The sequence below is a fragment of the Aphis gossypii genome, chromosome 3 (assembly GCF_020184175.1).
Source record: "Aphis gossypii isolate Hap1 chromosome 3, ASM2018417v2, whole genome shotgun sequence".
Taxonomy (NCBI): Eukaryota; Metazoa; Arthropoda; class Insecta; order Hemiptera; family Aphididae; genus Aphis; species Aphis gossypii.
The window spans coordinates 44,147,400-44,162,537 of NC_065532.1; the positions used below are offsets into that span (position 1 = coordinate 44,147,400).

The window sequence follows — 15,138 nt, forward strand, 5'->3', positions numbered from 1 at the left end:
GAAATATTAAGTCACAGCAGGGTATGCCTAATCGAAAAAACACCTATATCGTTACAAGCATAATATTATAATATATGACTTTATAATAATATTAGATATAACCATAACAATAATTTCCGCAATATAATATAATACCTATAGCTACATATTATCGTAGGTACACGCAATATTTTATATATATAAAAAAAAAAAACGTTATTTTTAAGAATATTACTTTTGGCATAAATATTACAATTTTTTATACAACAAATATTATAATAACGTTTGCGTAATAACTATTTGATTGGTTTACACTACCTCTTTCTAAAAAAAACGTATATAACAATAATGACAATTCAGAAAAATGTATTATACATAACTACGCATTACTTAACAACACAATTGGAAATATTTCAAAAATTAAAATTAATAACGAGATTTCGAGGAAAACTAAATGTGTTTTATACTCAATACCAAATCAATAACTATTTATGGAAGAACAATTTAAGGAATACAATAATTTAATTTAAAAATAAATATTAATAGAAAGTATTGCAAAATTTAATAATTTATATTATAAAAAATTTCTAAAAATTAATATTTATTAAAACTATATTTATTCAAAAAAACAATTATTTAAACGTTTTCGATTAAATGCTAAACTAATAACATTTATAAATCTAAATTTTTAGAGCTTACATAAAATAAATGTTTAAAATTGAGATCGCAATAAGTATTATACATATTACTCTATACATAATACATACGTATTGCATATTATATAAGTGATGTGGTTGATCTCCCTTAAAAATTGCCCGTATTAACCTATAATATTGATCGAGCATGACTTAATTTTAGTATCAAAATACTCAAGTGAATTTTAATAATCATTTTCATTTAAAGATATATTTAAATTAAAAACAAAGATATAATTAGTACTAATTATAATTAAATTAATATTATAATAATTATTAATAAAAATAATTAATTTAAATAATAAAAACATTTTTTAACTCAAATATCCTCAATAATAATAATAATAAAATAATCGAATTCCTTTCCAAAGGAGAACAGTACAAGAAAAAATAATACACTAACGGATAATTGAGCCTACCGATTTGCTTCAGTCGAAACCATGGAATTTTGTCTTACGTCTATATACAGTTACTGACAACAGTTTATGATAGTCTAGCGTTTCTTTCGAGATAAACAAAATATTAGTTGACAACATGGTACGAATTCACACAATTTTAAAATGTATCCCTCTATTACGCGTTTAATATTACATTTAAATACCGCCACTATAGGCGTCTAATTACTTGCCTTCTAATTATTTAAATAATGCGTGTTCATACATAATAATACATTTTTTTAATCATTTGTTTGCTGAATTAATATGAAAACAATTTAATTTTCTAATAAAATGCATAGGTACAAAATATTTATAGTTCAATGTGCACAATACAATTTATTATATTCAACTATTTATCACTGAACAAGATAAATGCGTTTTGTGTTTACTAAGAAAACGATATCTATCGTTAATAAATACATATCTATAGTTACATTAGTGTTGATATATTGTATCATGAATATTAATTTATGATAGAGCAATAGATAATGTACCCCAATATAAATGTAAACAAAATCTATAAGTCGTATTGAAACTTTTAAAGGTCAAAGGACACCAAGCAAATTGTCAATCTTTTTATTTTTACTTAAATTTTTAAATTTTGTAATACATATTGATAAAAATGATTACATTTTACAAAAACCTACTATAGCTAAGACCTGCATCTACTTATGAAAAAAAAACTGCGTGCTAGTTAAACATGAATAACAATGTTTTTTTTTCCATCTTTCAAAAATATTCTTGAGCACGCCAAGTTCAGAAACTTAATTATATTAGGTATAACGTGTAGATTGCAGATAAGCATAAAAATAACAAACAAATCGATAAAAAATGAAAATGTTAGTTTGAATCTCCCCTGAGAACATAAACACACTATGAATACAAAAAATGTGTGCTAGGAAATGGTACTACTCATTTTTTGTAATCATGAACAGTAGAAGTTTAAAATAACAAGTTAAACTTTCTTGCATGGATTGTCTATCTGATGGAAATAACTTTTTAGCTTTTATACAATTTAATTATCCAAAAATTATAACAATATAGTGAATTCAAAAATTAAATCAATTTTTCATAAATAGTATTTATATTAATTGTAATTTGTGAATTAAAATTTATAACACTAACTAACCAATATTATTTATAATTAAAACAAACTCAAGTAGCTAGGAAAACAATTTATTTTTATGTAACTCATATACAACTATAACTTAAAAGTTAGGAGTTTATATGGTTATATAGTAATTTAAACTTTAAATGTAATAAAATTATCATAACATTTGATTTTTCTGAAAATATTAAAATTTAATTTTGTTTTTAAAAATTGTACACTTCGATACATGAAACAAAAAAAAAATATTTTTATTTTCGCTGACTAAATGTCAATAAAATATATAATATTTAAAATTATTGTAACTACTTATGAAAAATGTAAATATAATATTGTCATCGGACCACTTGTACTTTGAACTAGTACTTAAAATATAATTATAGGTTTAAGATAAAATTTAATTTTTTCACAAATTTCGTTGAAATTGCCTATTTAAAGCCCCTTAAATCTGGTATATTATGTAGTCCACTATAATTGGTATGAATAATATAGAAAACAGAATAGGTATAGACATTTAAATTTAGATGGTCATTTTGATGTACCTAAAATAAAACTTATTAGATTATTAGTTTCATATTATGAAATAAATGATAATAATATAGTATATGATTATTACTTCTTAACAATATGTAACCCGGAAATTAGTTAGAGCTTTAGAGTTTGTTGTCTTAAGTCTTTAATCTATTTTAATCTATTTATTTAGGCCTTTTTTTATACACCTATGATCTTAATTGTTATTTCTATAATATTAGGACAGATTTTGGATCTTTTAAGTAGCAAATGAAACTATATTTATATATGTAATATGTATACAAATATTCTTATGTACGGGTATTCATCGAGTATTTTTTCCTGGGGCAAACTTGTTTTATTCACCACTGTTGACTGTTCGTTTGAGATTCGAGGTTAACAACAGCACCAAAGGCAAACTCGAATGACCGGTTTCACGTATTCATTTCTCTCTTTCATTTTGTACATATATCTGTCAGTACGTATCATATGTATGTATAATATTATATATACATAAATACTATATAGTGATATACAGTATACACATTACATATACCATTTAAAAATATGAAAAAATTACTACTAAACTACTGTAGAACGCTTTAACACCGACCATTGCTCTGAGACCAGAACAATTTTAATGTTTTCATCGTTGAATGTGTACTATATACGTTTATTATATCATAAAATAACTAAATACAAATAGATACATATATATACAGAGCGATTAGTATATTTTGTTAAAACGGTATTCATAAAGTTTATTCATAATTTATTTTTATACCTATTTTATTCAAGTTATAAACCTCCATTTGTGTAAAATAACTTTAAATTTTAAAACGAAAAGAGAGTGAATTATTTATTATATTTTGTTTTAGAAATAAAAAAAAAAATAAACAACTTTGCACGAAAAATAAATAATATAAGGTGATAATAATTAAATATTCAAATTCATAATGATAACAAATTTAAATACAAAAATACCTTCCTTTTGTCATATCATTTTAATTTTAGTGTACATAAGTTAATATACACTAAAATTAATTCTTTATTCTAGTTTTCTTTTATCAATTACTTTATATTAAATTCTAAGAATTCAAGTGAAAAAGCATAAAATTAAAAATTACTTTTAACTAATTAGTAATTACTAGGGCTAGGATTTATATGAAATAAAAAATTGTAAAATATGCACTTTATTTACCAAAATATGCAAAAACAAATTTTTATTATTTCTAGAGTATTATTATTTATCATAATTCAAAATGTATTATTATTACATTAAAACATTAAATATTAGTTTATATTATATTATTCATTAATAAGTTTATATTATGTTGTTTCAATAATTTTCAAATACGAACATCCGGCGATTTGAACGTAAAATAGATTTATACTGACTAAAACTCCTTTCCACATCACACGAGGTTATTGGTGCATATTTAAATAACGTGATTTGTTCTGGAGTTAAATAAATATCGATATCTTAGATAGATAATATTTATACTCTATATTTACAATAATTCGATTGATAAACCAAAAACTATCGATTTTATGAAAAAAACACCAATTAAAATTAACAATAAATTATAAAAATTTGAAAATTTAAGTTAAAAAAAATCAAAATCTCAAAAATCTATAAATATGCCATTATATGCATTGTGTTCAAAATATGCAAAAAAAAATTTGGTTTTATTTAAACGTGAATTAGCCAAATCGTCGTCAAATCTGACAACATTAAATTTGGACTTAAGGAAAAAAACATACAAATGCATATAAATCCTAGCCTTAGTAATTACTATATGGAACATCATTAAATATAATATTTTTTATGTACAATAAATGAAAAGTTGTAGGATTGCGTAATTATATTTTTTAATATTTCAACTTGAAGTAGCATAGGGAAGCTAATAATATGTTCGTCAATTTAATCGTCCTACTTCTGCAAAATATCATCTGTTTGACAATATTATTAAAATATTGTGTACAGCGTATAGTATAGCTATACTACTCGTATATAGTTGTGCACCAGCCGGAAGCCGGATATCCGTATGAACACTCATAATAAATAAGTGTGGGGAGAATCGATGGCATTTCCTTGGCAACCTGCAGGTATAATCAAAACATCCGAAATACACTCCCTCCAAATAACGTTATTAAAAACTGGATATGGACGTCATCAAATACATATAAGATTCTCAGTCACGTGTCGGTAAATTTCCTATCCTATTATTGCGGTCAGTGGTTTACTGACCATTAAATGTTATATATGTATGTCGAAGATTATTGAACTTGAATAACAAACTGTTTAGTTAATTATCATATATAAAAATATAATACTTGGAAATGAATAATTTGTATGTTAACTATTTTATTAGAAGATGTATTTTCAAAATTAAAACTATTTCTTATATATGTCATCATAATAATTATTGATGGATTGTAACAAAATGTCTATAGTGAATAAATAGAAAAGATTATTATTAAGTGATGCATTTTATGCTATAATATTTACATTTCTTACAAGGAGTTTGATTAGTTTGAATATTTTTTATTTTAACTAATCTTTATGTTATACTTCAAAATTAAAATTTATATTTAGAATGTATAAATCGATGTTTTTTTTATCGAACAATTTAATTTTAAGTTTAATCAAACTTTAGTTTTAGTAACTACATATAAGTATAAAACTATCATATGAATCTTTTCAAAGTATTGACGTCATCGAGGCCAAGGCAACATTATTTCACCTTAGTATAGGTACCTACCTTACCAAAGTAAATCTAAATAAATTAACCCGATGTATTCAAATAGATCTTTTGAGCACTAAACTTAGAAAGAATATAAAACCCAATAATAACATAATAGAACCCAAGGTTTTACACTATGCATATATCAATAGAAGTATAAGTTTTGTGGTACCATTGTACTCTTTGTACATAGTATTTAATTTAACCTAACCGACAAGTCAAATTTGAATTATTTTAACATTTTTAAAACTTGATAATAATTAATTAATTTTCTGTTTATAATATTATATTTCAAGGCTCCCCTTTACTTATTAAGAAGGCATATCAGAAAAAAATTGTTTTTTGCTTATAATACATGCAATGTATAGTTAAGACTACTTCAGTATTTCACTCATTGTGATTACATTATTTATTATTAAATATATCATTGACTATTATGATAGTTATAGTAAATAATATTATCTAAATTTTGTTAAAAGTTTTTAATATCGTGATTTTTAAGAAAGTATTTAATAGTTATTTGTTTTTATTTTTAGTTGTGTATAATTAACAATAACTTTCCTAAAAATAAACTATTGAAAATATCTCTTGACAAAACACACATTTATCGTGAATTTTTATAATTGTTATAAAACCTTAGTTTCAACAATGTAATCACAATATGTGGAAGGTTAATTGTTAGAGAAGTTTAGCAATATAATTAAGTGTGTAAGAATTATGGATAAAAGTTAATAGTTTTATTAAAATTTGAAACCATGAAACATACTAACTTAGAATAAATGATAGTCGAGAGACTTTTATTATTATTATAGGTACCTTGTAAGTTTAATTTATTATTAAAAATTCTAAATCATATAAAAGTGCACTATGAGTATCATAATATCAGAAACAGCATTTTTAAGTACAAAAATACATTTCCCTCTTAATTTTTTTTTAATTTTATTAGACATTGCTAATTTTATTTACTTAAATAATAATTACTTTAATTTTTGAATCACATTCAAACCTTCTATAAAAAAAAAAAAAATGTTTTTATTTACCAATAAGTATTATACTATTTTATAAGAACAATTTTTATTTGTATATTGTAAAAAAGGTTAAATAAATCTTTACGATTACGAAATCATTCAGCTTAAAATAATGCTTTTATTATTCATTATTATAAATTAAACAATTTAAAATATGTTTGTCTATATTTTTATATAAAAAAAATGTTTCATATATAGCTTTTTACGTTAAAAAAAAAATCCAGTGGTGTTTTATTAAAGCAGGTTAAACCTTTTTATGTTATCCCTAAGCCAAATTGGTTCTCAAGTGCAGCTCTTTTATTTATATGTACATATTTAATTATTACTTGTGATAACGAAACTAGGGAGTTTTTTAATTACTATGGGTCACATAAGTGAAGTACACTTACGTTTAACATTACACTCAAAATAATATAAATTATGTATCCATGCACTTATAGTACTTACTTTATATATTTATATTAGAAAAGGTAAAGTATAGAATCCTATCCACACAGCCCTAAAAATATTAAATAAAAATTGTTCACAGTCATTGAAAAATACGAAACTCCGACGAAAAAACGCGCACTCCGAAACGTTAGCGGTACGAGTAAAAAACACTGGGTGTAACTAGGTAGACTAACAACACAGACCTGTTATTGGTGTACCTGACGTACCTGTTGTGATCACTCGAGGTCGCTAACCGACTAGAAACGACAGTCGTCGACCACAGACGATGTAGACATTCCCATAAAAACACCACGATAATGATGAGTAGAAGCGAAAGAGTTATTTCATTTTTTACACTTACTCTTAGAGACTTTTACGGAAATTAGAGAATTTTCAATACAAGAGTGAAAGTATATTCAATTGAAGAAGAACTGGACATTCTAGAATGTCAATATCTTCGACGAATATTAGTATTTTTTTTTTTTGTACTGTTGTGAGGAGGGAAAATGCTAAAGAGTTCTTAACTATATATTACCTATAGTCATTAATTGAAAAATCCCGTTGGTATCTAAAGAATTCTTTGATAAAGCTTAGAATTTTTATTATAAAGTGGATGTCTTACAAGAATTCTCAATTTTAAAATAACTATTAGGTACTGGAATAAACTACACGCCTATTCTATGATTTTAAATTATTACATTTCCATTTAGTCGGAAAATTACATAAATACTGTCAACACTGTCAACATTGTCAACTGTGTTGATAAATACATAGTAAGTAGTAATACACAATATGCTACAGCGGTATACATCACAACAAAAATAATAAAGACACTATGTGTAAGCATATTAAGTTTATACAGAATGGACGTCATGTTTTCAGTTTTTTTATATCAACTATAGCGTAAACGCCGTAAACTCTACAAGAATATGGTATAACATAATATAATGCTTTATGCAAGTCTAACCAATCTTGTACAATATATTTAGGCAATTAAATACTTTAGTAAACAAAACGATTGTGTATTTGTGTCCAAAAACTTGGGAGTTGGGGTATAAATTTAATACGCAGTAAGTACAATATATAATATATTATAAGAATTAAAAATAAACATACCTTTTTTAACTCGAGGTTTTAAATTCATGCATATGGTTCTTGTAACAATACACTGTAACAAACAATGTTTTTATATTTCAATACAATTTTAATAATCATTTAAATATTGTACAACGTTTTTAATTTGTTTAATAACTCACCTGATATAGATAAGCTAATAAATCGTTGCGAGTCATTTCTGCAATTTGCTGTCCATTAATTGCGAATATTTCATCACCAGTTTCAAAATCTGCACGGTCAACTTTTGAGCCTTAATCAACCAATTAGTTTTAATTAACATAAATAAATACAACCTGACAATTATACAATATTAATAAAAAAATCATTTTAATTTTTGATTTAAGTAAAATATTTTTTGAATTTATATCAAGTACTGGTGTTTTAGATTCTAAGCAAAAAAATAATTATGATTTAAATATATTTATTTCAGGACGTAATACTAAATATTAATACTAAGTTAATTTTGATATATTTTAATTTTGTAAACTATAGAAAAATAGGATTTATTAAAATTATATAGGTAATTATTATAGATACTAAAAACTTGACAGATTTGTTATAATGCAAAAAAGGTATAATTATTCATTGTTGAAAAAAAAGACAAACCATTCTGATAGCAAGTAACACTCAAAATTGTTTTTAGAATGTTATATATAAATGATGAATTATTGATAATTTAAAACAGTAAATAGTAAATAGTGTTTTTAAAATATTCTACCTAGCATTTTTGAGGTGGCAGAGCAAAAGAAAATGTTCTAAAAGGTTTATAGTATAATATGTCAAACGTATCTCGTTAGATTTTTTTGATTTTATCATAAACTATTGAATCATCGAAAAAATGTGAGTACGATTTCTCTTAGACCTTAGTTTCAAGTTTGTTCATAAAAAAATATTCTTATAAATATAAAGTAGCGTTACTTAATTACCTAGAAGCTTGGCTTTATTATCTTCGGTTTCTTTGAGTATTAGTACGTATCCACTGAGATCCATGGTGATTATTATGATATCAGGACAATATGTGTTAAACACAACCCTGATAATAAAAATGTACTAATAAAATGGAGTTTTTCCTCCTCTTCGTTGTCGCTATCGCTGTCGCTCTCACAATCAGAATCAGAATTCTCAGCCATATTGTTCGTAACTTGAAGCTATTTGGGGCATAGCCTACTGAATTATGACTGAAAAAAAATATTAATTGTTCATTTCCATTTAAGGTATAAATGTTAATTATAAATTAAATTTCAAAGTTTAAAGACGAATCCTTAAACAAATAATGGTTGATGTAACTTAAAATCTAAAACTCACCCACTATATTTTATTGCTATAAATATTAAGTGCAAACTATGTATACAATTGATTTTACAATTTAGTAGCTATTCTTTCAAATTTCGATATAAATTATAAATACAATAAAAACATTTAAAAATAATGTTTTCAAGACTATTGCAGTTTTTAAATAAATATTAATTTATTTCATTACTTGGGTGTATACTGTATAAGTTATTTGTAAATTTAAATCCTTAAAAATTAGCCAAACAAAGGCGATGAACTAATAATAATGAGACTACACACATTACCATAAGGCATATAAATAACAGAATAATATTTAAGGCATATTAAAATAATATTTAAAAATTATAAAAGAGTTATAGTTTCAAATACACAATTCAGAATTTAAATTAATTGTTTTTAATATCTACCTATGTAATTATTGGGAGTTATTTTAATCATAAACAGTATTATCGCCATCGGTTAAATTTACACATAAAATAATTTAGGTAGGTAATTAAATAGTTTATGTTCTTATTTTTTTACGCACTATAATCAATTTTAAACGTACTTATAATAAATTAATAGCATATTATATTTTAAGCATTGCTTAAAGTATTTATAATTGGTATAGGTACTGAATTTTTAAAATATTTATACTTATATAGTTACCTAATCTTAAATACAGTTATTCATGTTATACTTATTAATTATTACTAGGGCTTAAAAGTTGATGCATTTTTTTTTTTTTTTTGGAACTTCATCATGTGATCAGAAATCAGCATGTGAATCTAAATAACTAATTTTTATATTGCATTTTTTGGTGTTTATTACTTTTTATTAATTTTGACATTTTTAGATCATTTCCCCACATTTTTAATAATTTCACACTAGTTTACTTCTTATCGTTTCTTGTCAACCATTATGCCGATAACTTAAAACTTGTAAATTTATAAAATAAATATTTGTACTTTTTTTATTTCATTTTTTGTCTTTTTATGTCATATTTTGAGTAATTTGTAAGCTTTGATAAATTGTTATTGAATTTTATAATAAAATAGAGAAATGTATTTAAAAAAATATATTTTTATTGATTTAAAACAAATATTTGTAATTTTTTTAGGTCATTTTTTAAAGTTTTTAAGGTCATCAACTTCTGAGCCCTAGTTATTACTTACTTGTGGAGTATCCCACATTTAAAATTATTAATATATATGTGTATAAATATGTATTAATTTTGAATTTCAATTTCCAGTATCCCTGAAAATTGTTGAATCATCAGCATTCTATACGATTTATTCAAATTTCAAAAGACTCTTAAACCTCTATACAATATATCTCATTAGGAACTTTTGCATGTTGACATTTAATTTTTATAAACTGTCGACTTTCTGAAAATTACATTTCTAAAGAATATATTTTAACATTACTTTATAGGGATATTAAACTACACCACAATATTATATTATTTATAATATTATAAATTAAAACATACATTCATTAAATTAAGATCCATTTTAAAAATGTTTATCTGTCCAATTAAAATCAATTATAAAATATAATTATTTATCTCAAATAATCTTTTTTAATGATAATTGATAATTAATATAAGCAAAAAATAATTATTTTAAATTACACAAACACTGCTATAGTTGATAAAGAAATCATCAATGGCCTGGTATACAAAAACTTTTAAAATTATTGTATAATATTAAAAACAATACAAGTTTTTGTAGAAAACATAGATTACATTTTGATTAATGGTTTGAAAGGGGCAATTTGTTTAATATACAATAATTACAACTATAATTAAGAGGTACGTGGGAAGTAGTTCCACTAAAATGTGCTAAATATCATCTTGAAGCCCATTCAAAATTCCAAATGAGTAACTATTATACAGTTATATTTCCATTCAACAATTTAAGTTACTTTTTAAAAACAGAAAGAGGTAATAGATACTTGTATTTATACAGATATATGTATAAAATAATTCATACAAATAACATTTCTTTAATAGTCTTAAAATTTTAAATTAACTATCGTAAAATAAATTAAAGTTTATATTAAAATACAAGATAGTTCACCATAAATAATAAGTTTCAATTTTTTTGTTTATTTATTTTTATTTTTTATCATTAATAAAATAATTGAAATAAACGGTTATTTTAAAAACTTTAATTAAATACCTACATAAGCTTGTAATAAATCTAACCTTTAATGTACTTAGTTTACGTTTTAACAATAATTATGTGTATTCATAATTGAGTTGACTGATGTTCAACATCTTTATAGTGTGAGTATATGACCTACCTTAATATAAAAATAAGAAACTTTGTTTCTTTCGTGTTTATGCAAATCTAAAATCCCTATAAATTATTCAAGAATAGAAACAGTACGAGCATCATGGTTTAAGAACAGAAATGTATATACCTATTCCAACTACCCCGGTAAGTTAAGGGTAACAAACCGGCTATACGTAAATCTAAAGTAACGAGTCTGCGCGTCGTCTTTTTTATCATTTAACAGTTTAAGCTCACTATAATATCTATTAGTTTACTCAAATCATTAAATTTAAAAAATAAGAATTGAATAGTTCATAGTAAGTACCTATTATATATTTGATAAATTAGATGTATATATAATGATTGCTATAAGAATGTGAGAATGTGAGATACATAATATATACATATACTTTAAAAGACTTATAAAGTATTTGAACAAATATATTCAAATACGTATTTTTAATATATTTTTTTTTTTTGGATTTTATTTATATTTTTATTTATACTCATGTGATAAATATAAATGCTTAATATCATAACATGAATACGAATAATATTACTTATGAAAATAATCTATTTACTCTACTCAATAGTAAAAATTGTTTTTTGAGTAATTGTATCGCAAAATTAAAAAAAATTATACATATATAACGCATTGTACAAATATAATTTTATAATAATCTATAAATTAAATATGTAGATAACTAAAAAAATAAATTACTTTTTACAACACATCCCATAGAGCCATAGATTATTTTGTTTGTATAAATTAAGTTCCTATATAAAAATTGAATAATTCGTAAAGGGGATGATTAGGAAAATTGAAATAATGGTAGGTATATAGAACATAAAATGTACGAATAATACTCGAATTCGTATTTTGAATTTAAAAATAAAGTATATACTCTACAAGAATCCAGGAATACATGCGTGATGTGTACGTATAATGCATTGTTATAATACTTACTTGACCCGGACAATCCCAGTGCGACGGTCGACAGTTTGTGTTAAATTTTGTCACAATACAATGACGTTATAATATTATTATTATATATCAATAATAATAATAATAATAGTATGTATTACTCTCCGATCTCCGAACGCAATCTCAAAAAACTACCACAACGCTTCGACAAACTACCCTACGACCGTTTTGGTGATAAACTATTATTAACGAGTATTTATAGGAATCGATGTGCCGTGAACGAAAAAAAAAAAAAAAGTCGCGTTATTGTCACATATATTTATATAATATATATTATAATTTTTAATAGTGGTGTTATTAATATTATTATTTTTATTATTTTTTTTCGCCGACGACGTCCGTCCGTCCGTCGTCAGTCCGTACGCTACGGCCCGCGCACTCACCGATACACACACACACCCGCGAGCGCGCGCTACCACGCACACACACACACACTCACACACACACGCGCGGAGATACGGACACGGACACACACGCGAGCGCACACGTACCTCAAAAATATTATCTCCGGAGAGAGGTATTGCCGGGAGAACGACGACGGCGGCGGCGGCGGCGGCGACGACGACTACGAGTCGGCGGCGGCAGCGACGTCGAGCGCCCATATAATAACGGGGCGGCGAGACAGGGCCGGGGCGGCGGTGGAGGTCTCGCGAGGCATTCTCGTTCGGCGGAGTAACGGGCGGCGCGCTGTGCGCGTGCACTGCGCCTCCGAGCCTCTCTGCGTGGCCGGCGGTCCGAGCTCTCGGGGGCGCGCTGCTGCCGTTTATTGATCAGCGGCGGCGGCGGCTGGGCGATCCGCACGCAGCATCCGCGTCGGGGCCGACGCGACGTACATTACGCATTCCCGATTACGGCGGCGGCGGGCCCACCTCAACCCCCCCGCGACGAGGGTGGTTGCGCGGGCGACCGCGTTCCGGTAACCGCGAAAAGCGCGCACGTGGACCGGGCGCTGCACGTTACCATCACGATACGCGGCGGCGTATGTATTATTGTACGTACGAGCGCGCAAGCGCATACGCGTCCACGTCGTCGTCATCGCCGCCGCCGCTACCGGTGCGCGTTTCGAATTCTGTCGTCGTCTTCGGCGACGGACGTAGACGTTTATTATAGGCGTTGGTCGTTCTGGGGGTGTGGGCGATGAGGGGGGCTTACGGGGCTCAGTCCCTATCCAAAACAAATAATATTTTTAAGTCGGTTTTATTGCGATACCGCGTAAAATATATTATTTATCAGTGTTATGACTACCACGCGTGTATACAATTATTTTTGATTTGAGTCAAAATACATTATATTATATATTCAAACGAAATCGACTGAGGTTAATAATATGTATACCTATACTGGAATATTGAGTGATATTTTAAGTCCGACTTTAATCTCAAAACTAAGTATATGTATATATATATATATCTATCAGTATAGGTTAAGTGCCTTTATATATTATTATATACTCGTACTTTTGTTGTTTATACTATTCAACAAACTATATGGGACGGCTATGGGGTAATATATATTGTTAATCATACACAGATCTTGAATTTCTATCGGTTCAAAATTAGAAAACAATTATAGTACCTACTATAAAACTAGGCAAACTGACTTATTGACGTAGCAAATCAAAAAGGCTATATAGCCTATTTGTCTCCTGATAAAATAGTTACCATTTCAATAAAAAAATTAGTATAATTTTAAAGTAATCATTATGTTTTAATAAGGTGGACAAGTGATGAAGGGAATCCTAAGTGGTATTGTCTATTTATATGAACGTTTGTTGTGATAGAATTGTGTACCTGTATAACAATAACTTACGTGAAAACACCGGAAGGTGGTTACCATGTAATATGTATTATAATTTATAGTGGTTACTAGGTATGAAAAATTATGTCCTATCCTAACATTTGTATTCATGTCAACGAGTCCTAGCTGCATGAATAAATACAAGGGTAGGGGAATATCTCTAGATATATTTCTTGTTATTTATTTAAGTTATAAACATTTACATTGTAATTTTTTATTTTTTTAAGGTTGTTTTGCATTTTTAGCAACTTTTTAGGACTTTAATATCCAGTCCTAATTATAAAATAGATAATATATTATGTAGTATGTGCAGTGCACGTATTGTATAAACTTTTTATAAATGAGTTAAGAAGTTAAGATTACTGTCATACGTTTTTCGGGAATATTTCGCCAATCTCTTTTCAAAACTTAAATTGCTTATTATAGTTAATATTTATTAAAAAACCAATATTTATAATCCCTTTGAATTTTTGTTAGATGATTCCATCGATGACTAAAGCCTAAGCCCTAAAGGCTTTATAAAATTTTTATATTCAATTAAGTTTAATTTTAAAGAAATAAAATATCAAAAAATGTTAATAGATTTTGAATTAATTTTATACATAATTATAAAATAAAATAAGTTCAACACTAACATGGGAAGCCACTAAAAAAAACGTATTGAATTATTTTATTGGTGAGTATAGTACTGCATTATAGATATACATATATTGTTAGTAGGTAGTTGGTACCTACGCAAAAAATTAAAACTTTTAG

General features: G+C 26.1%; 1 protein-coding gene across 2 annotated transcripts in view; it reads right to left on the reverse strand.

Moving 5' to 3' along the window:
• LOC114123927 (protein PALS1) overlaps positions 1-13,131 on the reverse strand; it is a 51,902-nt gene extending 38,771 nt beyond the window's left edge. The window contains exons 1-4 of one of the 2 annotated variants that reach the window (XM_027987067.2): positions 12,568-13,131; positions 8,976-9,227; positions 8,190-8,299; positions 8,050-8,101 (exon numbers count right to left, since the gene is read on the reverse strand). In XM_027987067.2, the coding sequence (XP_027842868.2) occupies positions 8,050-8,101; positions 8,190-8,299; positions 8,976-9,039 (226 nt within the window). In that variant the 5' untranslated portion in view covers positions 9,040-9,227; positions 12,568-13,131. Of the gene's footprint in view, positions 1-6,951; positions 7,126-8,049; positions 8,102-8,189; positions 8,300-8,975; positions 9,228-12,567 lie in introns of those variants that run through there. The other variant, XM_050204441.1, reaches the window with a different exon arrangement.
• Between the last annotated feature and the right edge of the window lie 2,007 nt (positions 13,132-15,138).